The sequence below is a fragment of the Cloeon dipterum genome, chromosome 3 (genome assembly GCF_949628265.1).
Source record: "Cloeon dipterum chromosome 3, ieCloDipt1.1, whole genome shotgun sequence".
NCBI classification, from domain to species: domain Eukaryota; kingdom Metazoa; phylum Arthropoda; class Insecta; order Ephemeroptera; family Baetidae; genus Cloeon; species Cloeon dipterum.
In genome coordinates this window covers 19389965-19412966 of record NC_088788.1, presented here as the reverse complement: position 1 = coordinate 19412966, position 23002 = coordinate 19389965, and the positions used below count along the sequence as shown (strand labels likewise).

Below are 23002 nucleotides of genomic sequence, written 5' to 3'. Positions count from 1 at the left end.
TTTTATCCCTGTCTGAGGACCGGGAAGGGCGCGCACTGCACTAGCACGAATGCTGAAATCCGGGTCCCAATAACACCGCGAACGGATAACATGGGCGCATTTACATTCATATTCCGACTTTTAATGCTATTGGCTAAATTTTGAAAGCATATCATTTATACGCTCAATTTTGTGAAATGCTTACAAGTCTTCAAAGCATTTTATTATGCTTTCTTCTTGTGGAAGATAAAATTTCAAATTCTTCCTATAAATTTGAATTGTGTTTTTGGCCTCGCTTGCCAGTAAAATTCAAATTAAAAAGTTTTCACTTTTATCCATAAACAGGAACCTGGTGAAATTTGATAAAAAAATTAGACTTCTAAAAATCGGAATTGTTATTTTATGGGAACACCTTTCATATTGGTCTTGCAGTCGGTGCAAAATCAATGTAAAAAGTGCAGAAAATCGAAATGCACGCAGGAGGAAGACATTTTTATTGGTAATAATATTTATAATTTTTTAATTTCCGCTTTTTGAAAGCAAAATTATGAATGAATGATTTGCAAAATATCCTCTCGTTAAAATGCAATCTCAATTTAGCTGAACAATGAAATTACTCCGATCGTCGCAATTCCTCTATTGTTTCCACAAAATACACATGATCATCTGAATGCGTGCACCAAATAATTGGACCAAATTTTTAGTATAAAGAGGCCGACTGCCTCACCAAAAGCACCAATCTCTTTCGGTGGCAGAGCAGCACAAGATGCAGGTATGACGTGCAATATATCGCATAGAGAATAACTTTTTTCTTTTAGAAATTTTAAATCTGATAATTTTAGTACTCAATCAAATTTAAACCAATTTTAGTGATGTATTTAATCGAAAGAAAAACTCCATTATTTGGATTTTAATATAAAGCGTTACGCAATTAAAACATTCAGTTCATTCACTAGAACTGGCCTCACGATTAAATTTGAGTAAACTATATATATATATATATATATATATATATATATATATATATATATATATATATATATATATATATATATATATATATAGTCTATATAATATCGCTTATTTTTTCTTGTTTTATGAATCCTTTTGAATAACTTTTTCCCACAAAAGTAATGCAAATATGTATTATCTTTTTTGAAGGTTTATCAATATGCTAAAAATTCTGCAGGTCACAAGCATTTTTGCCCTGGTGGTGGGCTGTCTGGTGTGCACCCTGGTGTTAGCTGAGCCATTCAGCAAGCATCATTACGACGTGAGCAGCTCTAGTAGTGGCTCAAGCAGCGGGAGCAGCTCGTCAGGCTCGAGCGGCTCAGGTTACCACTACGCAAAGCCAAAGAAACCGTTCTACCTACCAGCAGCTAGCCACACCAAGGTCAAAATCATCAAGTACCACGGCTACAAGAAGAAGCCGAGCAGCTCCTATGGAGCTCCTACTTCTTCTGGATCCGGGAGTTCCTCGTCTGGGTCTTCTTCAGGGTCTAGTGGACCCAGCGGACACAGCCACTACCACAAGCCGGCGGTGAAAGTCATCATCAAGAAACACGGGAAGGCATTCCACCATCATGGTTAAGCATGTATTTTTGGTATTTTTTATATTATTACACTTTTTAAACCAGCACTATCGTCACTAAAAAAGGTTCTCGAGAATTAAAACAAAAATGTTGTCTTTTGAACTTTTTAATGTTCGTCACTGTTCCAATACTGCCGAATTTTGATCACAATAAAATTCCGTTTCATGAAACACTCAATCTATAATACTGATTTTATAATGATTCTGTAAAAATTTGATCCACTCTTGATTATCAACGTCGAAAGCTAATCTCTTGCGGCAAGTTTCTGGCTAAACTACGCTTGGACATCATTTAGTTGTTATGCAGCATAGAAAATCTGGTCTTTGACGAGTTTGGCAATCTTTTATGAATTAATTTAATTAAAAAATAAATAAAAATGAAAAGCTTAGATGCCAGTCATTGAATTTGCTGCCTTCAAGAGAATTTTCGTAAGTCATACCAAAAAACACATTTTGACGTTCAAGAACACACAACAAATCGCTCAGACTAATTCAAACGAATTCTCTGACGATACAATAGCTCCCGAAGAGGGAGCTGCCATTTAAGTTGCTCAGAAGCTCTTAATTAAATACTTGACTTAGTAGCATTTCGCTGGAGCCGCCAGTTTAAACCTGGGCAGCATCCACTTGAATTTTTCTTCACGACCTACGACACTTTACTTATTACATACCAATGCATTGAATAATCCTAGTATATTTGTATGGCAAATTGGGCGAATCGGCGCTCGATTCGCGCATGCAGTGTGCGTGTATGATTGCAGCAGATCTTTGGCACTCAGCTCCAAGTGAAGTTGATTCTTATCGGGTTTTGTTCGTGAGGAATTAATGAAGTATAATTATGCACAAGAATTGAAGCGGAAATGATTGAAAGGTGCTCGCCTTTCGACTTGAGGCGTTTCACACAAAATAGGAATCATTCGTTTCGACAGAAATCTGTCCAAATAGCATAAAGGAATGTACACAATAATTGATGTTATCGTAAGCGAGTGAAGGTTGACCCATCATTTAAAATATACACATGAAACGAAAAACAAAACGGGATTCAACATCTAAGTTGAGGTCACACCCTTCCTTGCCACTAATAAATTCAAAACTGGGTGCTTCTTGATGTAGTCGACAGCTTTTTTGTGCGTCACCATCGTGAAATCGTAGCCATTACACTGATGAGTGAAGCAAATTGTCAGAGCGTTCAAATAAAATTGCAATGAGAAACTTTACCTGTAATATTTTATCATGCATCCGAAGCCCTGCTTTTGCTGCTGGACTCCCGTCGTGTACCTCTGTTACGTATATCCCCTGCAACAGCAAAAACAAGAAGTCAGTGGAAACGCCGAATACATATTTATTTGTTGCGAGGATATGGATATTATATTTAATTATTATGTACATATTTATCCTCAGGAAAAACTGTAGAATATGCATGCTTAAAAGTGTGTTTAGAGCGTTCAATATTTGTTTGTGCTCTAGTGAAATTTATTAGAGGAACAATATTAACATCTAACTATAATAATTGACATTTTTTCGTCTAGAGAAAAATGCCCAGAATTAAAATTCATCATGAAATTTATAAACCTAGTTTTCGGCACTGTGCTTTAAAATGACTTTTTTTAAGTAAATCAGCTGCTAGAGTACCACTGGCCGATACATAATAAGGTTCCAAGCGCTGTGAAAGGAGCCAAAAAAGCTACTATTTTCAATATTCCATACTGCCCTTTTTGTGTTATTATTAAATTTTTTGACTTTTCAACTGCTCATATGACCTGTTCAATTTTAATTTAATGAAGTTGCAACTCCCAATCACAGTTAGCCTCTTTAGCGCTAGACTCTCTCAATAATACAGTTTTTAAAAGTCCCTTCCGAAATAATTTTTAGGGTCTTCATCATGGAAAAATATAGAGAAACTCGGCCCACAATCGGCCATCATGCTTGTGGAAAGGCATGTCTAAGTAGTCAAACTCAAAATATTGTAGGTGCGTTCATGCTCTCCGTCGAACCCCACATGATTACGTGAAGCAAAAAAGGGAGCGGCATTCTCACATTGTCAGTGTAGCCCTGAGGACTTTTTCTGTAGTCCTGGTCGATGCCGCCGCCGATGCGGAAGCCGCATTTGAGCACCTCCTTGCCCTCTGAGTCCAGGCCACTTTCCTTGTGCAGAGTGATCGGGATCTGCGAAATAAGGAAGCATGAAAGGGTCTTTTCTGGGAGTGGTATGATTGTTTTGTTTGCCGATTTGTATTGTATGTATGATATCAGAAGCAGGAAAACTCACACTGAGACACTCCATGGCGGTGCCCGCCTGGTGCTGGAAAGCCATTTTCGCGCACATCTTGACTTCTTGTTTTTCTTTTCTCTGCGAGATCAAAACTAGACCAACGAAGCCGCTGAGTGTCGAGATTTCACGCTTTTGAAAGTCGAAACAGTGAACCGTGTGATTTGTTGACAATGTTCCTACAGAGTGAAGTAGTGAAGGGAGTGTAGGAAAGGAGTTATGTGCAGCTGTGGTGGGGTTGAGCTGCACTAGCGACAGCGCTTCACACACTTTACCTCCTGCTACTGTGCTGTGGTAGTGCTGTCAACAGTCAAGCAGACTTGCTGCTTTTTTGCAACTAAAAATTAATTTAGTCGTTGGACAAATTACATCTAAAGATAGTGAGATACTATTTTTACCCGGGGATCGAAATAAATCTCAAGACTACTTTTTCCTACTTTCTTAAAAATTATATTCCCACATTCCCAGCCTAGGCTAATATTTCCTTTGCAGAAAAATAGAATTTTAGCATCAATTTGACTTTATTAGAATATTCTCATAACGTAATTAAGTTTAAAATGTTAAAATCAATTTTTTTCGAATTTATTAACTATGTAACATAACTTCCGAAGGATAGTAATACTGTACCATCTATTATTTCAAAAGAAAAAAAATTAAGTTTGTGCGAATCAGAAAGTTGATCATTTTATGTTATTATTGTTTTATTTTGATTTGCTTTTATAGTCAAATAACTACCCGATTTTTGATCACTTTCATAAATTAGGCAAAATCTAATTTTGAATCGTTAAGAACAGGGTGCATTAAAATTAGTGAATGAATTAAACACTGAAATTACGATGGTGGGAATTTGACGGAAGAAACTATTAAATACAGGACATAATTTACAGGCTAATTTTTATTATTTAAAATTTTTTAAATCAAAACATAGTGTTAACAGCGTTTATAAATAATAAAATATAACATACAAATTAATCACAAGGCGTGTATTTCGATTTGCTTTCGTGCATTAACAACGTGATGCACAGAGTAGAAATTGGAGACGAATGAGAAATGCTGAAAAAGTAAAAATGACATTTCAACATATTATAATTATGCTACATCAATTACGAGCTCACTGAGCATGATTTTGAAAACTCACGATCACGTATCAAATCAGATTACATTGGCGTAACATGATTAAGGCTGAGGACGGAACGTCCAGGAGTCTGTCATTAGAAGATAAAAAGAAATTATATCATAAATGTGTTGGCCACTAATCAGATCCTTACTTAAATGTACTGTAAGTTTTGTTTAACCTCATTCAGAACTAATCAGCATGGACTAGATGCCTTTCTTTTGCATTTCACTGTGATAGGCAGATTGAGAAAAAATCAACACACAAATGGCCTTGCATTAGTAGGAAAAACAGCCTCATTCATCATATTTCCTAGAGGAAATATAAATTTTTTCGCGACTTTCTTAATTGCTTGAGGTTATATAACGAATTTAGAATTTCCAAAGACATGACGCATGAAAATTGCAACACAAATATTTAGTTTGACCACATACAATTCAAATACAAAAAACGCAAAATACAGTTCTTAATTTGTATTATCCGAAACCTCAATTTCTAATTCAAGATTCAAAGGCTTCATATTTGATTGCTGTATTTCAAGGCCATCACTGTTGCAATTATCAGCGTCCAGAGGGAAAGAATTCAAGCAGCAGAGCCAGAAGGTGACTCATCAGTACTTTTGGTAGCCTCTTCCGAGGGATTGGCCTCAGGCTGATCCCGCGCGTTGCCAGGTGGCAAGTTGCCCTGCTCAGTTGCCGCCTGAGCGGCGGTGGGCGACACTCGCCTCCGGTGGCGGCGGTACCGCCTCCGATTGGGGTGTGGCTCAGAAAAGTAGGGCGGGGGCGGCTCACGGAACAGAAAATAGGACGACGGGCCCGAGATGTTGAGCGACGGCCGAAGGGACGAACAACTGCCGTCCATCAACGAGCTCTCCGGGGGCTGCCCGTAGCCAAAGAAGAAGTAAGAGGTGAGCAGGATGAAGATCAGGCTGCACGACAGACAGCCAACAATCATCGCTGTCTCAAGAGAGGGCTACAAGAAAAGTTTAGTGTAATTACAATACGAGTGTCTTTTCCGTGGAACAATAAATATAAATGCGAGCTCAAACAGTGTTAGCTGATTTGGTAATGCAAAAAAATGCAAAACTGTTTATAGCAATAAAAACAGGAAAAAACGCCAATGATGGATATTACCTAATTTCACCCCACCTATCAAATTAAATTTAATTATGAACTCACATTGACGCAGCACTCTTCATCAGAGTGGTCACCACAGTCGTTGCTGCCATCACAGACCTTGGCGCTGGGAATCCACTTGGTCCAGTCATCGCAGAGGAAGAAGGCTTCTTCTGAGCTTTTGCAGTCGAGCTCATCTGACTGATCGTCGCAGTCGTAGGCCTGGTCGCAGCGCTGCTCCCTACGGTAGCACGCCTTGCCATCCTTGCACAGGGTCCAGCCCTTGTGTTGGGTTGCAGGGCAAGACATAAGTCGCGAACACACGTTGATTGAGGCGTTGTAGCAAACCAAAGGCGAGTCAGGACAACTCGTCAGACCCTGCTCTGTGCACCCTGAAAATGATTTCAATGCCGTGTTTAATTTAAATTTATTTTCAACACCAATGAAAACAAAAAACAAGTTTTTAGACATTTTAATCAATTTCCTTAAAAAACAAAAAAAAAACAAGACTATGTAAATAGGTTCAACAATTGATGCAAATTTAATGATTTTTACTTAAATGCTCAGCTGTCAATTCTAGCCTTCAAATTTGTAATTAATGCAGAAATATTCCAACTCTTTTTGCCTATTACTAGCATGGAAATCTCGCTAGAATAAACAAGAAATATTTAATTCATACTCATGTCACAGTGAGATTCGTCAGATTTGTCATTGCAGTCGTTTTTTCCATCGCAAATCTGTAGTTCCTCAGTGCACTGCTTCCCATCAGCACAGGGGAACTCGGAAATCAGGCAATAGTGGTTTGCAAAGTTGGCCACTGGAAACCGATAGCGTCAATTTGTAAAAATCACCTTTCAATATTAACCCATTACCAACAGCGAACTTGAGTTTGAAGCCACTGCTTGCCTTCACGTTTTTGGATGAATGAAACTTAACGACAGCAACTTTTTCAACGTCCTGAAGCATCATGTCTTGACTGTAGTGGATCCCATTGCATAATGGGTGCGATGGTAAGCTATGCTTGAACGAGGATATGGACAGCCAGTTGCTTGTGCAGCAACTTTTTTTGCTCTCACACAAAGGCAAATAGTCATTATTTATGTCCAGCTCCACAATCCTAAAATTTAAATTGTTTCGTGAAAATCACTCCACGCCACAAAGAATGTGTCTGTGCAATACCTGATTGAGAGGGAATAATTCTTTGGAATGTCGATGTACCAGGAGCATTGGACAAAATCAGGAAATGGGTCAGGGTGTCTCGGGCTCTGAATGACCCCTTGTCCGCTCAGATGCACATTTGTGCAGTTGTAAATGCCATCCACTGCTCCTGAAAACAGGAAATTAGTATGTTTCCTTCCACGCAATGTGCTTGACAACTTGGCGAATGGCATGTTTTTATTTTACTTACTGAGCAAAATATTTAACAGGATCAAGGACAGAATCCATCGATCCATTATTTCTATTGCTTGTCAGAGCCTGCGTTTCCAGGATGCTGTCTTGGTCAAGCCACCATTACTGAACCTTCTCAGAGCGGCGAAAGGCGTCCTAATTGGAAATTATAATGTCCACCAAAGTTGTTGATCTACGCCCGAGTTGTGAAAGGAAACTAAACTCTTGCGATAAACAATTCCGCCTCAGATGATTCTCGGCTATCAGCATGCCGTGGTAAACACACATAAATTCCGTGCAAATAGCAAATTGCACAGAGTGCAAAGTCGTTTACTTAGTTGTTGGGGCAGTGACTGGGCAGTGATGAGTGATGTATACTGTATTGAACTGCATGAACAGTGCGAATAGGCCGTCAAAAATTGGTGTATCATCCCACTCCCCCCACTGGAGTAAAAAATCTGGCAATCAGTTTTTGTTCAGTTTTTCTATAAAATTATTTGAGTGTGCCGAGTGTGCGAGCACTATTATAAAAAATTATTAAATTTATTTTCATTGTAGTAGAAATATGTAAAATAATAATAATTAATTTATGGTTTTAGTTAAAATATCAATTTTTTCCACTTTCACACCACCATAGTAACGCTATAAGCATTGTCTCCTTTTCAAAATACCCTACTGCTGCCTTAACAGTTTCAATGGCGCGAAAAGCGATGAACGAGAGAGCTCAAGTGAACTGAGCAGTGAAAAGTACACTGGCACTGCAACTGCAGGCACTGGCTGAAGTCTGGATCTGGTCTAGAGTGGCTGGATCTGGAGAAGCAATCATTATCATTCATCGTTTATTATTAAATTCTTCTGACTTCGGACCACTTCGGACGATCGTGATGGGTATGTATTGTGCATATAATAACTATGGTAGATAACACTATATGTATGATATATATATATATGTAATACATATAAATTCATTCAATTAAACTACAATTCTTAAAAGTTAAGTAACTTTTATGGTAGATATGATATGTTATGTATTACTTACCGTTTTTCACAGGATTGAATTTTCAAAATTGTGTCGGACAAAATAAAATAAATTAAAACGATTAATTTCATACACAATGTATGTATGTAATGTAAACGTATGTATGTTGTGTATTAATTGAATAAATAATAGCTTTTTCAGCAAAAAGCTCTGTAGCCTCGGCCAGTCATGAACCTAGCAGCATTTCAGGCAGTGCTAAAGACGATCTTGAAGTGATGGAAGGTAAAACCAGGATATTTAGGTTCCTCGTTATATTTTATGCTTAAACCCGCTTTATTTAGTCTGGGTCAAAACCATGGCTTCAATCTTCGCAAAAACATTTTCCCTGGACACGAAAGTTGTGAGAGCCCTTTGCGAGGGTGACATTCAAGAAGCAGAGCAACTTCCGCCCAATATTAAAAATATTTATGAAAGCATCTATCAGTTGCTGCCTTGCTATATGGAAGGAAAGGAATTTCTCCGTTCCGGTGATATGGGTCTGTATTTATTTTTTTTTAAAATGTGCAATAATTGATTTGATGTGTCCACTGAAGATCGTAAAGACCCAGATAGCTTCTTTTCAAAGAGGGGAGCACTACTGAAGATGGCGCAGATTGACAAACTTGATGCCTCTATCAATTGGCTGGATGACATAATTCCCTACGATTTTTCTGACGAAAGCCAGGAAACAAAGGTATTATTCATTCTGCTTCTCAGATGCAATATGGATTACTTTAAATAATTTATAATTTCCTGATCAGAGAGGCATCAAATTCATGGAGTACATGATCTTGAAATACAGGAAAAAGAAACGGCAGTCAAAGAAGCTAACCCAGGGTCTTGGAAACGCTTACAATAATACATTTGAGGTAAAAATCAGCTTTTTTGACTGCTCTGAAATAATTGGAAATGTTCAAATCTCGCAGTGTTTTCAATCAGAATTTGATACATCTGCAGAGGAATGACCATGAAGATTTTGCAAGAATGGAGATGCTTTAGTTCCCATTTACGAATTAACTGATATGGTGATATCATACACTTTCATGTTTGAAGTCACAATTTTAATTTTTATTTCAACAATACATTAAACATAATATGTATTTATGGTTACCTAATTGCTTCTTTTGAAAGCAAAATGTAGATTGTAGGGATTTCTCTGAGAACTACAAGGGAGTCTAGGCCATCCAACTTTGGCTCCCACAACTCTTCCGCCCTGCAAATATTAAAAATCCTTGATAAAATGATAAAATCTCAAGGTAAGTCTTGAATTTTGCTGCAATTATTGTTACTTCTATTCTTGAATTATATAAAACTTGAATGGAAAATCAATTTTAATTTGGTATTTTGTTACGGGATGTGTACCGTATTCCTAGAGTAAGAAGTAGTATTAAAATTTTTGCAAAATAATTAACCCTACTGATTTTCAGTCCTAAAAAGTGAGAATATGTAACTAGATCTTCTGATAACTGAGCAACTAATAGATAACTTTTTCAATACCGAATTTCAAATGGGTCATTGGACTTTTAACATTTAAAACCTTTAGTATGAAGGAAACGTAACACAAGATGATCTCATCCTAGAGTGGATTTTATGTGGGGAATTGAAGTATATTTTAAAATTCCCAGTATATTTACTTTGAGAAGCATATTTTGGTCCTCTGGTGCAACCTGACGCGGGCTGACCACCTTTTCTTCATTATTTCTGCACAGGCAACAGCTTTCTCTGTGGCAGCGCCGGATCCGCTCCACACAACGCATTTCTGTGATTCATCATTGAACGCCTTTAGAGCTGACTGTAGTACTGTGCCCACTTTGCTGCGAGGGCTTAGTTTCATCCAAAGGAAATCTTCTGGTAAGTTGTCGATGGGAATTTGATGGGCGGCCAACACTTCCTCCCTGTTGGCGCCTTTTGAATAGTGCTTCATCATTTTGTTGTGTGCTAATTTCGTGCTGCATGGAGAACCAAGTTAAACTCTTTATTTCTGTTTTGGTAAGATTTACCTCTCATTATCACTAATACGCCGAGCAAAATGTTGAATAGCATTATGTTGTCGGTGGAATCCGAGATCATATGAACCACCCAGGAGTTTTGCTTAATTCCAGCAGCAGATGTTTATGTTTGAATATTGGCTCCAATGCTACCAACCTAAAAATATTGTTAGTTTTCTAAAGCACTGCGTTTGTCTGGATATAACATTATTCTATATTTTAAGACATTTTAAAATTCTTAAGGTGGAATGAAATTGTGCAGTTACAAATAACAAACCTAAAATTGATTCTGTTATTCATAAGGCTGCATTTTTTATTTAAACATCCTGACTTTGAGAAACAAATAAAAAACTGAAAATTTCCCAGATACATACATCAATGGAGATTTCCTCAATTTGATTTAATACTTCATACGCGGTCCAGGTATTATTTCAAGAATTCCGGAATGAACTGATTACTTTGGAATTTAACTTCAAAATATTAAACATATTTTGTTTGGAAGTGTTATTAGTATTTAAAAATGAAACTTGATCAGAAAGTGATTTAAATATAGTTCACTAATTCCACAAATTGTAACACACTTGCTTTTTTTTCTACAACTAACTGCAACGCTTTGAGTAATATAAGAAAACATGCTGCCTTAAAATTTTCTGAACTAGCAAGCGAAATTCACTCTCCTAACTCCATAACTTCGTCTGACACTTTGACTTCAGTTTCAACTTCTAAAATAGGTGGCATTTCATCATCATCAAAATCTGGGTCTGGATCTTCCTTGGCCTCCAAAGACACCTCGTTGGCAGCTTCCCCTCCCTTTGAATCTTCTTTTTCCACCTCAGCCTCTGCCTTCTTAGCAGATTCGTCCTCAGTTGATGGCTTGCGAACGAGTCCAAGGAAGCCCATGATGCTGCCATCGTCTACAAAAGTTCCGTCAATTACGACTGCGACGGCGGCGGTAACTTCGGTCGAATTTACCAGGCTTTTCCTGCTTTTCGCGCTCCTCGTCCTTGGATTTATTCACGTAGGCTTGCATCCATTTGTCGTTCTGGTCTTCCTCACTTATTCCCTCATCCAAATTGATTAGGGGAGGGAATGAAGCCGACTGCGCCTGAATACCAGGTTTTGGGTATGCAGACTTTTTCTCGCACTCGTCCAAGTGGTCCGCTAAGATTTATTGGATAGAATCATAGTGATATTATCTAATTTAAATTACCTAGCTCATTGCCCCTCTTGCTCTTGAATCCACAAATGCAGTACATCGCCTCAGGCAGGATCATGCCTGGGTTGCTCTTCGGCTTGTTCTTCTTCTTGCCTGTGTGGTAAGCTATGATGTGGTTCTCCATTGTGTACAGGCAGCAAGTAGAAAAGCGGCACTTCAGGCAGTTGATGAAGTTGCTGCAAAAATTGGTCACCGTGAATAACATTAATACATTTGGACATTCCTGGAGAGGAGCTAACATAAATATTAATATTTCGTTTTAAAATGAGAGTTGAATTTGGGACATAGTTTAATTCAACCAACTATTGAATAAAATCTTTTCTCATTTTCCAGCAAAAATAATAAGTAAAAAATTCGGCTTACAATGAGAAGGCATTTCAGCAAGATTATCCCAAAACAAAACAAAAACTGAAATTTAAGCTTCAATGATATTTTGCAGCATTTTTTCTTATATTAATAAGACAGATCACAGTTAAATAATTCATAAAAAAAACCAACCTGAAGTGATCCATGTCTTCGTCGGGATTCATGGAGCGCTTGCATTCAATGCACTTGAATTTGTTGCTGCTGATTCTGATGTTGAGCTCAGGATTGTGCGGCCACTTGGTGTAATTTGTGACCCTTGGAGAGCCAGTGCTGCCCCAGGTGGTGTCACCTGCCTTGTCAGCCTGGGACACTGGAGGAGGGCATGTCGGCGTGGGAATAATGATGGTAGGGTTGGACTCCGTAGACACGACTGGGATCACTCTAGCAGCGCTCTTCATCGAGCGGTGATCTTGGTCCTCGTGTTCATACACATGCTTTGATTGCTGGAAAGTGAGGCAACAGCGTTCACACTTGCGCCTGTTGCTCTGCCGCTTGTGGCCCACCAGGTGCTGGTAGAAGGACATCAGATTGGTAGTCGAGCTGCGACTACGCGGCCCGCTTGCGTAGTATACCTTCAGACACAATGGGCACTGCAGAGAGCCGCCGCCAGTGTGGGTTTCATAGAAGTGGTCGACCACCTGAGAAATCGTGAAATCAATTACTCTCGAAAGTGCGAAATTAAATGGGTTGCCCACCCCTGAGACACACGCATGTAATTTTATGAAGTTCAAATTAATGATTGGCTTAGCTCAGCGTGGATTTACTAAGAATGTCTAGCACAAGTAAAATTTTAAGGAAACATTTTAATAACACACGCTTGAAATAATAATTGTAATGTACAGCGGCTCAAGGTAATTTACCACTGATGAGGCAAAACGCTGTAAAATACAAGAGCTTGATATTTTATCAATATTTCTCAAAATTATACCATAGTACTTAACCATCCTTTCAATCAGGAACCCCACGCAAAATAATTTAAATTTTTATTGATTTAGTGTTCTTCCTTAGCAAGGTAGCATTACAACAGTTTAAAGAACATAAAAACTTCTCTTAGGTTTGATTCGCAAAAAGAAATAAAACATTAGCTTTGATTTTTAGTAAAACAGTGAAATAATATGCCACCTGAGCTAACTGTGTTCTGCGGTATTTTCCCTCCTTTTGCAAGGCGTAGTGTTTGCGAGTTGTTAGCGTGTCTGCGACTTGCAGTACGGGCCAATTTGACTTAGCTCTCCAGCGCAAGGTTTAATCAAGTTATTTACTAGACTTGTAATTATAAATTGTTTTATATAATGTGATTTTAACGTGAGAATAAGTATTATATATTTTGGTGTATTTTTTTTCAATTCTACTGAGAGATGTTAAAGATTTTGTTACCTTATGGTGCACTGAGGATCTGAAATGGCAAATATGGCAGCGATATGGGATCTCAGAAGCAACATGCGATTTGTGCATGTGCTGGATGAGATGGGCTCGCACTGGGAACTTCTTCTGGCAAATGCAGCAGCTAGTTGAGGCAGTGTTGAGCATGTGGCTGTCCTTTTTGTGCGAAGTCAGCTGGGCCTGAGTTGTTAGCTTCTTCAGGCAGTAAGGACAGAATATATCCTTAGGCAATTTTTGGATATCATTGGTTTCATAGACCACGTGCGAAATCAGATGCTTCTGGAGTGCTACATTGTTGTAGAAAGTATTTGGGCATATAATGCACTTAACGTTGAAGCTAGAGTCCTACAAAATACAAGTTTTAGAACACGCGTTTTTTTTATCTTTTCACTGTAAGAGCAAACTGAAGATCTCTAACCTGATCAGTAATCGTCAAAGCAGACTGTCCTGCCATGTCAGCATAATAATATGCATCCAGATAAGTCTGAGCTGAAGTGTTCAATTTGACCCTTTTAATTGCAGAAGCTGCCGACGCGTTTAGGTTCTTCTCGTTGACTATTGGCTGCGGCGTTTTCTGCGCCCTTGGCCTCTTTGAGTGTGCAGGGCCAGGAGCATACTGCACCTCACATAAGGCAGAAGGGGTCACGTCAAAATCAGGGGTTGGTGCCAGCTGCGTCAAGACAGGGAGTGAACTAGCAAACATACGACTTTGCTCCAGATAATTCCATGTGTTGAATGGATTGACAGCTACTTTGCCGAGTCGAGTAACTAAGGGCTCACCATAGTCCACCTAGAGCACACAATGCGTTTTTAAAAAACATGACAACTGAACAGGTGCATCGACAAACGAGAAATCAGCAATGAAGTCATGATTGATAACTACTTAATTATTTAGATTAAGTTTTAAGATTTGTAACCCCTTGTCCGCTAATTGAAACTTTTTTAGGTTAGCTCAATGACAGTTTAAACAAACATATTAAGTTTCAAAATAATATATCAAATAATTAATTTATTTGCATTTTATTCTCACACTTAGTCATAAATAAATTAACGTTATCAAAAGGCAATTTAATATATTATTCAATATTTTGACTAAATGTTTTAACTTGTTGCGCCTCACCTTGGTTTGCTCTGCTAAGTGAGCAATAATGTTGTCAAATGCCTGTGGGGGAGAATATCCCCAACTCTCCCGCCAGGTGAGTTCGTCCAGGAACTGCTGGATGAGATTGCGGTTGAGCAGGGAAAGGGTGTTGAGAAAGATCTTTGGCACCACCTTTCGAAGGTAGTCCATAATATTTGCATTATTTCGCCTTAAAGTAAAATGCTAATTATTAAGCTTTTAAGACTTATAAGTAACTCACCGTTGGCCACCCAGCATAGTTCCTGCTTCAGAAGCGATGTTTTGGTACACGTTATTAAAACCGAGAGCCTGCAGGGTGGACTTGTCGATGCTGAAATCGGTGAGGATGGTTGAAGCGGGGTGCACCCACGAAGAGAGCGGCTCCAGGATCTTGCTGAAGCGCCTCCGCAGGTTGCGCTCTGACTCAGCCATCGGCTCGACGGCCATCAAGCGCACCTTCTTGTTTTCATAGTCCATAACACCTAACACTTCCACCTTCACCTGCCGCTGGTGGCCATCCTGAGTGGTTGTGCCCAAGCTGATGACGCCCACCTCCACATACGATTTAATGCCACCAATGTGACCGAGCTTTGTGTGAATAGCAGCTGTGCACACTGCTCGTACCAGCGTGTAGAAATTTTTAACATAAAAGTTGTCCACCTAAAGAACAATATTCAGCATGAATATTGAGAAATATTTGTAGCACTTATAGAGTTTATTTGTACTTTTTTGGCAATTAATAGCAATATTAGTGTTTATTTCTTACTTTGACCCACTGCACCACATTGTTGACGGAAGTTTGGCAACACCAATGGTAAATGAGTTTGAGCAGAACCGTGGGAGGGTGAGGAGAGCTCTCAAACAGCGATCCACTGAACACTGACACAAACTTTTGAGGGCAGCACTCGCTGATCCACACATAGCCTCCAGAAAAGGGAAACTTGGTGTTGTCCGAGTACATGCCCAGTTTTAGTTTGATCGAATTGCCATATTGGTCTCTGTGCATGCTACAGACTTGCTCACTGCGCACCAAACCTTGCTGTATGAGCCACTCAGTGAATTTGGCAGGGGAGTGCACCAACACCATTTTCACCTTGGCATCTGCAAATTAGAGTATTTGATCATTAAAACGTGCATAAAAATTGAATGTAAATAAAAATTCAGCAGAAAAAAAATACCTAACGTGGATCTATCTTTTGTGACCACTGAGGGCGTCATTTCCTTTGCCCTAAGGTTGGGTCTTGCCATTACTACCAAGGATGGAAAGGTTTTCCCAGAGAGTTTGTTGAACGAGATTTCTCGTGAGTCAACAGTGTCTTCTAGAGTAAGATCTACGGTTTCAGCATTGGCTCCAAGCTGGTTTGGCATGGGAGCGATGGCTACCGTGCTGATTGGAGTAGGCACAATGGGAGCAGGCGCGATTGGAGGTGGTGCAGAGTGCATCGTGGTCATGATTTTTGGACCTGCTAGGCGTACCGTCTGGCCAGGAGCGAAAGTCCGCAACACAGTTCCAGTTTTTCCACCTAGTCGCACGCATAAGTTAAGTTAAACTCAGCAAACAAAATTTGCATACCTGGCAACAAGTATGTGACGTTGCCAGTTTGGCCGGTAGCTGGAATGATGATGTTTTGCCTAGTCTGGGTACGCAGAATATTCGGCTGAAGAGGATTAATCTGAGAAGACGTCAATGGGTTCACTTTGACCACACTTGGAGCGGTCTTGGGCAGGGTGATTTTGGTTTGCACCGTTCTCATGGTTGCGTGATTTGGAATTCCGCTTTGAAGCACCATGGTATGCTTGGCTTGGAATAGGATCTAAATTCAAAACTAAGAACTATTGCCTCAAAATTTGCTTTAAAAATCTTACAGTTTTGTTTTTTATCATCTCATTGATTTTATCCTGAGCCTGATTGAACTCTCGTTTACACTCCATTTGATAAGCTAGTTGAGCGTCACTCAGATCTTCTGAGTCGCATTCCATAACTAGAGTACAGAGCTGGTTGATGTTGCTATTCTTGGAGTATGTCCTAACAACTTTTGGATGCTGGACAACCTGAAAGCAGAGATATGACTCACAAATTAAAAAAATCCAAAACTTTATTTGTCCATAAATTTTACATTAATGATTACTGAGATACGTTTTTAGTACGTGAAGTGTCGTTGCGAGCATTTTTGTGCCTGGCTTATATATGCTATTATTTTTTTAATGCACATTATAGATATGTTCCAGCCCAGCTGGCTAAATTTTAGTCACGTAGTCAGCCGCTAGCCACCGGTTTGTAAGTTAAAAAAAAAATCAATCAGTGGCGCAGGAGAAATAATGTTGGTCTCTCCCTTTGGCCCATAGGAGCACTGCAGCAGCCAAATGAAAAATTTCCCCTTGTTTCTCCTTAGGAGAGCGCCCCTCTCGACTCACGATATTGAGAGAGGGCAGTTGTGAGTGAGCTGCCTAAGGAGAAGGAGCCGCTCAAACCTTAAAATGTAATACACCATAAGTGTAATTTAAAATTAGTTATATGACTATCCACGAGATTAAACTGAAGGAATAGTAAGTCCGATTTAATGATAAACTCTTTAACGTAAATCTCCTTGTTACGCTCGCCCTTCTGGCAGTGGTCTAAGTTCAAGGACACGGCTATTCATCCCGGCCCATTTAGTCGGGTTGTTCTAGTCAGTGTCCGCGGCTTCCATGTGTTGTAGACCAACCGTGTGAAGCTTAAAGCTCAACACGTGGAACGTTCCCATCGGGAACTGACCGCGGTCCAAAATAGACAGACCAATTTCAACTTACGGTGCCCATCTGGCGGATCAGGCTGGAGTGATTGGGGTTAAAAAATTCAATGAAATTAAATAATAATCATCCCCCTGGAACCCTCACGTCACAGCTTTGCCAGAATTTACGTTTAATATTTTGTCGGCCACGCCAACTGCCGGAAAAAATGTTCAGCAATTTTCAGGCCAAAAATTCGGCACAAGCCGTTTAGTATGCTGCCGGAATTTAGCACTAACAATCAGACCTGTAACAATATTATTTTTTACTACCTTAAAATCTTTCGCTAATGGAACAATACAATTAGATCAAACGACATCACTTGGCACCTTGCAACTCAAGACTCAAGTTATTGGTGCTTTGCTCTAAATCACGCCGATTTTTCAACATGGGGATTCAACCTGTGCTGTGATTTTTTTACTCAACATTTTTAAGTTCGTCCGTGATGTCTCCCAATTTTATATATTATACTAGATCAACCTATTCGAAAGGGGACAAAAGCAACAGAGCTCGATTTTGCTGTTATTCTTAATTTTGTTTCCAAACCGTCTCAGCGGAAAAACTGAGGTAAAAGATTTTTAAATTTGTATTTTTTAGTTTTTTACAATTTATTTCAAAATTTCTAATTTCTATTTCATGAACAGAAAATTGATTAATAGAACATCAAAAAGATAACGAAAAAAATAAGTGTCGAGGAAGTGTCCAGAATTCAATATAACACGAATGAAAGGACCTCTTTAGAGGGTTTCAATCAAATAACGCGCATGTGTATTTTTAGTAAAAGTAGGAAATTGAAACAAATTTAAAACTTTTAAACTAAAATAGGCCTCTTAAAAATTTCGTAAATATCCATATAAGATTCATGATTGAGCCTAGAAAAGAAGGAATACAGAGCTGTGAACATCTGTGGCAGTGCTGTTTTTTCTGGGGTTCTAATGTGACTGAAACCACCTGCAGAGCCTGTTTTAAAAAAACTTAATTAATTAAATACCGTGTGTTGATCATTTATATCGGTGAGACGGGTGAGACCAAGCGGCAAAAAATTGCAGTTTAGATTAGATGACCACAAGAGATCCATCGCGAAAAACATTTTACAGGCTGAAAATGAAAAATTGTCGTGGAAAAGGCAATCCCCCCACACACTATTTGAGTACTAGTTAGTAAAAAAGCAAAATTATCTTTTTGCATTGTATTGTGGCATACTCATTTTCATGTTGCTAGGGCTTTATGTGGATTATTATTTTATCTCGTGAAAGAGGGCGGACTGGATTCATCGAAATTGATCGAGATTAATTATTTAATTTAATTGCATAACACTACATCACAATAATCAAAATGTGGCAGAATTTAGGACAATTTTGATTCTGTTTTTTTTTTGCAGGGCTAACATCTAAATTGTTAAGCGTGCTATAGATCATTTATCTAAGATAATTTTAAAGGAATGAATTAACTATTAAATGAGAACTCCCTAATTGAAGCATAATGAAGATATAAGCGCCAAGCGGCAGTTACTTGATTCCTCATTCTCACGAGAGATACCTTCCAAGCCACAAAAAGACCAGCGCGCCATCAATCATACGACAAAGTTGTTAATCTTTTGTCAACTCTTGAAAATAAGATGCGTCAACCCCTTTTAAAACAACGGAAAGAAAGCGAGGGTTGATGATTAGAGATAAATGAGAAGATGCATCTTCAATTATGAGCGCGGCTAGCGAATAAAAGCCGACGATGCACCCCTTTCCACACGCGTAGAAAACCCCTCATTCAGGAATATGACCGCACGTCCCCAGAGAAGGAATTTTCCTCTCGCAATTATGACCTGCTCTAATCTCGCGCCATCCTTTTAATTACAACCCTGTTTCAATGCTTTATGCGGATAGTGTAATTAGAAAGCATGAATCTTGTCTCCTCTGTCCGACATGATTCTAATTTTGAGCACTATATAAACACTTGGATTACGAATTGCGAGTCACATGCATCATACGCTATAATAATTGGATAGGACTTCCCAAGCAAAACGTCACTATATTTACATGTCATCGCTCTCCATATAGCAACTTTGCTGTAATTGAAAGATTTTAAAGGCCCAATAAGGTGAACTTTAATTAATGCTGTTTCATTAATCAAAGACTGTTGGTTAGAAACTACTTGTTCGAATCAAATTATTGGCAACTACCGACAATTGAGTACCAATAAGCGTTTTCTAATTTCTAAAATGTTCTGGATAGCAAATTTTTAACGCTAAGTTTTTGGTCGCAATTTCAAAAGATTATAAAGGTATCCAATAGAAAATTTTTGCTGTTTCTTGCAGCGGCCAAATGTACAACTTTCACCTCGTTTCTTCTACTGAGATCGTCCCTCCCAACTCACGAAAATTAAAGAGGGCATTATAACAACGATTTGCTTGATTATCCCTGAGATATGACCAAAAGAAATTATTAAGTTCACTATTAAATTATATATATATATATATATATATATATATATATATATATATATATATATATGACGGAAATCTAGTAGAGGTGAAGTTGTACGATGACACGGCAAACACCGACTGATCAAAGCTTAAACAGCTGATCGCCAGGCCGTTTCCTCCCGGATATGACCGCGACCCAAAATTAACAGGCCGATTTGCAGTTACGGCGCCCGTTCGGCGGACTGGACTGTAGTGCGTGTTGTTAATTGGTGATTTGATTAAATAAGCATCATTCACTAGACGACCCACGTCGTATTTTATTTAATTTTTCAAGCAAAGGCTGGCGCGGTCTAAGTACTACCTATGATAACTATCAACCTGAATTTTTAACTGACAATTTATAGTTTTACAAATCTTTAGTTGGAGGATTAACCGTTGCTGGTTTTGACGACCAACCGATTGACGGCCATGAAATTTACTATACGAATTGGTGAGGTTAAGTTTAAATTGCCGAATGCTTCCACAACCAAAAGAATAGACAGAAAAGAGAGGGAGGGGTGGGGGCGAAAAAGAGCATTTCATCTTCAAAAAGACAACCTCAATGAAGAACGGTCAGTTCATGTCAGCACAATTTTACTAATTGATTTGTATAAAAAAGGCTTGTATATTATTACGAGGGAGAAGTCGAAACAACTCTGTTCGACTGGCCAATTGTCTCAGGGCAGAGTTTTCAAACACACCCATGATGTGTTTTTTTTTTTTCATTAAAAAGGGTGCTTCTGTGAAGCTGGACCTTGTTGTTTTGACGAGTATTCCCATACTCAGGTAGCCCTCAACTGACCCTTCCCGGTTGAAAAACCAACAACAAAAAAGGCATCCCACGCTAGCGGTATCTTTCTATAGCTAAGAGACAAACATTAAATCGGAATAGACGTTAAATATATGAAAAGTTATTCTTATGAAAATTTTTTAACACACCACTGGAAAGCTCGTTTATTTTTCTAGGTAATCATATGCATAACATGTCGGGTTACAGATTAAATTCCGACGTAAATTACGAAATTAAAATCGCCGGATGATGTTGTCGTCGTGCCGGACGCTCGACACGAATCCTTAAATTCAAAATATCTCGCGATCTATGAGAGTGCCCATCGATTTCTCTTGACCATTCGATTCTACGCATTTTTTTACGTTTTCATGAAAAAAATCCGAGGGGCGTATTTTGTGATATTTTTGACCAAACATTTTGCTTGCAAATTTGTGACCTTGACCTTTGACCTACAAAATTTTGACCAACGGCAAACTTGTTCTACTTAAAAAGTTACGTCTGGAGGTGAAAAAACCTTATCAAAATTCCAATCTGGACTGAATATAACTTGATATTTCGGATTTACTATCTGAAATTTTCAATTTTAGAAAATCACGATTTCCCAACAAAAGCCCCCGAATTTTTTGCTTAAAATTTCAGGTTACGCCCTATGAAGCACCACTAACATCTTATGTAAAATTCAGGGTGGGCAAATAAAGTCGGTAAAAATTGACAATTACCCTTAATCCTATCGCGAAAATCGTCACAGAGAATATGACGTTATGACTAGGACTGGCGGACACCCAACTACACGGCGCTCGCAGACTGTGGCGTCATTGGGAGAGGGGAAAAAATATCTCGTCTGTAAATATGTCGTTGTCCCTAAGTCCTAGCTGTACCGGCCATAACAAAGAATCCCTATTATAAGGAGAGGATCTCCCTACCCTACTGTGGGTAGGTGCCAGACAGAGTCAAGCGCAACACTGATAATATTCGGCGCACCCTCTGGCGACCATAAATTGAACTACGGTGTAAGGAGAGTAGAGTCTCTACTCTCCTTACTACGGTGAATCAGAGTCCCTATCAGACTCGATATGACGTATGCGCACTCCAGGCTACCATGAAATGAATGCCAGGAAGCCACCATTTTGTTCACGATCCAAAGCGTCCCCTTGAGCACGTGGAAGACATGGACTGTGTTTCAACATTGACAGTCCATAAATAACTAAATTCTGGAACTCGTTGAAGTATTTGCGGATTTTCACTTTAAGAAACGCACATTTTCATTGCGCATGTGTCAATAAACCATCACAATACTGTAACTTCATCCAAGTAGAAACCAAAGCTAGACAGTGAAACTCTTTGTTCATGCAGTTAGTTGGTGTTAAGTTAAGACCAATAAGGTACATCTCTGCAATCAGTCAGAAAGGTTCCATGATCAGAACAATTGGGGCAATGCATTCATCAGCTTGTAATAATTTTGAATGCTGATATCACACATACATCCATCATCCATCACATTCTTCAAGAATCCGAAAAACCCCAGACTCATCTGACCTCTTGAGGTGTTTGAAGGATTCATAAATCAAAATGTGACCAATATAGATTGTCTGAAGACAATCCTAATCAAGTTCAACTGTTTGCCCATCAATAATGAGCATAAGCGCCCTGTCTTAATCCTCTTAAACAATAATTCTTCAGGTTGAGGAATTCGTTTTTTTTTGGTCAGCCCTCTCATTCCAACCACCATTAACTACCACCAAGTTAACAATGTGTCCAAATAGGAACTTACCGGCTCAGTGTTGACGGACCTTCTGGTTCTTCTGGGAAGAATCTGGGGCACATGTGACGGCTCATACTTGCCCTTGCGAGATCTGCCGCGCCGGCGTCTTCTGAATTTAAGACGCTCAGCCAAGCTGAGCTCAGACTCGTCTTCATCTTCAAGAGGGATGACTTCAGGCTCGTAGTCAGGGTCATCTGCTTTTTCAGGTACATCAGGAGAGTCCTGCGAGTCGAGAGTGTTTTCATCTGTGCCAGTGGCGACAATTTCAGGGATCTCCATGACAGCTTCAACCATCGCCTGAGGGTCAACCTCAGCAGGGTCTACCTCCATTCTAGAGGGATAAATTCTGGATTTTTTCTGCACGCTGCTTCTGGGGCCAGCCCTGAAATAGTCGAGTCTTAGATTATGAACGTACATACATACATTATGTATGAAAACTGTACATGGTTTGTTGAGTACATACATACCTTTGCAGCTAATCTTCCGTTTCCTGATCTTCACCAAATAACTCCGTATGTAATTCTCCTTACGTCTGCTGTAATTAGAGAGGTATGTATCTACCCTCTTCTACCCTCCTTTAACTGCTGCTACTCAAAATGTGATACATTAATGTATTTATCGTATTTATGACATAATGTGAGAATAAACATCCAATACTAACCTGCTCCCAGTAGATGC

At 39.0% G+C, this 23002-nt stretch overlaps 6 protein-coding genes across 7 annotated transcripts; 2 read left to right on the top strand and 4 right to left on the bottom strand.

Moving 5' to 3' along the window:
* The first annotated feature begins 90 nt into the window (after positions 1-90).
* On the top strand, positions 91-1662 carry LOC135941453 (uncharacterized). Its single transcript, XM_065486981.1, has 2 exons — positions 91-751; positions 1169-1662. Exons 1-2 carry the CDS (start codon positions 746-748, stop codon positions 1568-1570), a joined length of 408 nt encoding a protein of 135 aa, XP_065343053.1. The 5' UTR covers positions 91-745; the 3' UTR covers positions 1571-1662.
* LOC135941454 (tax1-binding protein 3 homolog) lies at positions 1662-4048 on the bottom strand. The gene is made up of 4 exons (XM_065486982.1): positions 3840-4048; positions 3608-3736; positions 2789-2866; positions 1662-2730 (listed from the first exon to the last, which is right to left on the bottom strand). The coding sequence occupies exons 1-4, from the start codon at positions 3894-3896 to the stop codon at positions 2620-2622; spliced, it is 375 nt and encodes a 124-aa protein (XP_065343054.1). The 5' UTR covers positions 3897-4048; the 3' UTR covers positions 1662-2619.
* A 668-nt stretch (positions 4049-4716) lies between these two features.
* On the bottom strand, positions 4717-7738 carry LOC135940012 (suppressor of tumorigenicity 14 protein homolog). The gene is made up of 6 exons (XM_065484651.1): positions 7477-7738; positions 7248-7395; positions 6941-7185; positions 6748-6885; positions 6132-6460; positions 4717-5925 (listed from the first exon to the last, which is right to left on the bottom strand). Exons 1-6 carry the CDS (start codon positions 7520-7522, stop codon positions 5536-5538), a joined length of 1296 nt encoding a protein of 431 aa, XP_065340723.1. The 5' UTR covers positions 7523-7738; the 3' UTR covers positions 4717-5535.
* A 177-nt stretch (positions 7739-7915) lies between these two features.
* LOC135940742 (uncharacterized) lies at positions 7916-9541 on the top strand. Of its 2 annotated transcripts, none has more exons than XM_065485770.1 (6): positions 7916-8345; positions 8638-8718; positions 8778-8972; positions 9030-9169; positions 9237-9344; positions 9402-9541. In XM_065485770.1, the coding sequence occupies exons 1-6, from the start codon at positions 8342-8344 to the stop codon at positions 9438-9440; spliced, it is 567 nt and encodes a 188-aa protein (XP_065341842.1). In that variant the 5' UTR covers positions 7916-8341; the 3' UTR covers positions 9441-9541. The 2 variants fall into 2 exon arrangements, with proteins under 2 accessions (XP_065341842.1, XP_065341841.1); XM_065485769.1 differs by having other exon boundaries at positions 7917-8345; positions 8629-8718.
* On the bottom strand, positions 9515-10622 carry Rpp25 (ribonuclease P protein subunit Rpp25). The gene is made up of 3 exons (XM_065481963.1): positions 10476-10622; positions 10110-10424; positions 9515-9688 (listed from the first exon to the last, which is right to left on the bottom strand). The coding sequence occupies exons 2-3, from the start codon at positions 10400-10402 to the stop codon at positions 9583-9585; spliced, it is 399 nt and encodes a 132-aa protein (XP_065338035.1). The 5' UTR covers positions 10403-10424; positions 10476-10622; the 3' UTR covers positions 9515-9582.
* Positions 10623-10746: 124 nt separating this feature from the next.
* Positions 10747-23002, bottom strand: row (relative of woc). The gene is made up of 15 exons (XM_065485755.1): positions 22986-23002; positions 22792-22911; positions 22334-22706; positions 16412-16597; positions 16119-16359; positions 15724-16068; positions 15312-15646; positions 14787-15205; positions 14546-14735; positions 13844-14215; positions 13420-13770; positions 12178-12683; positions 11674-11855; positions 11436-11624; positions 10747-11377 (listed from the first exon to the last, which is right to left on the bottom strand). Exons 3-15 carry the CDS (start codon positions 22652-22654, stop codon positions 11133-11135), a joined length of 3882 nt encoding a protein of 1293 aa, XP_065341827.1. The 5' UTR covers positions 22655-22706; positions 22792-22911; positions 22986-23002; the 3' UTR covers positions 10747-11132.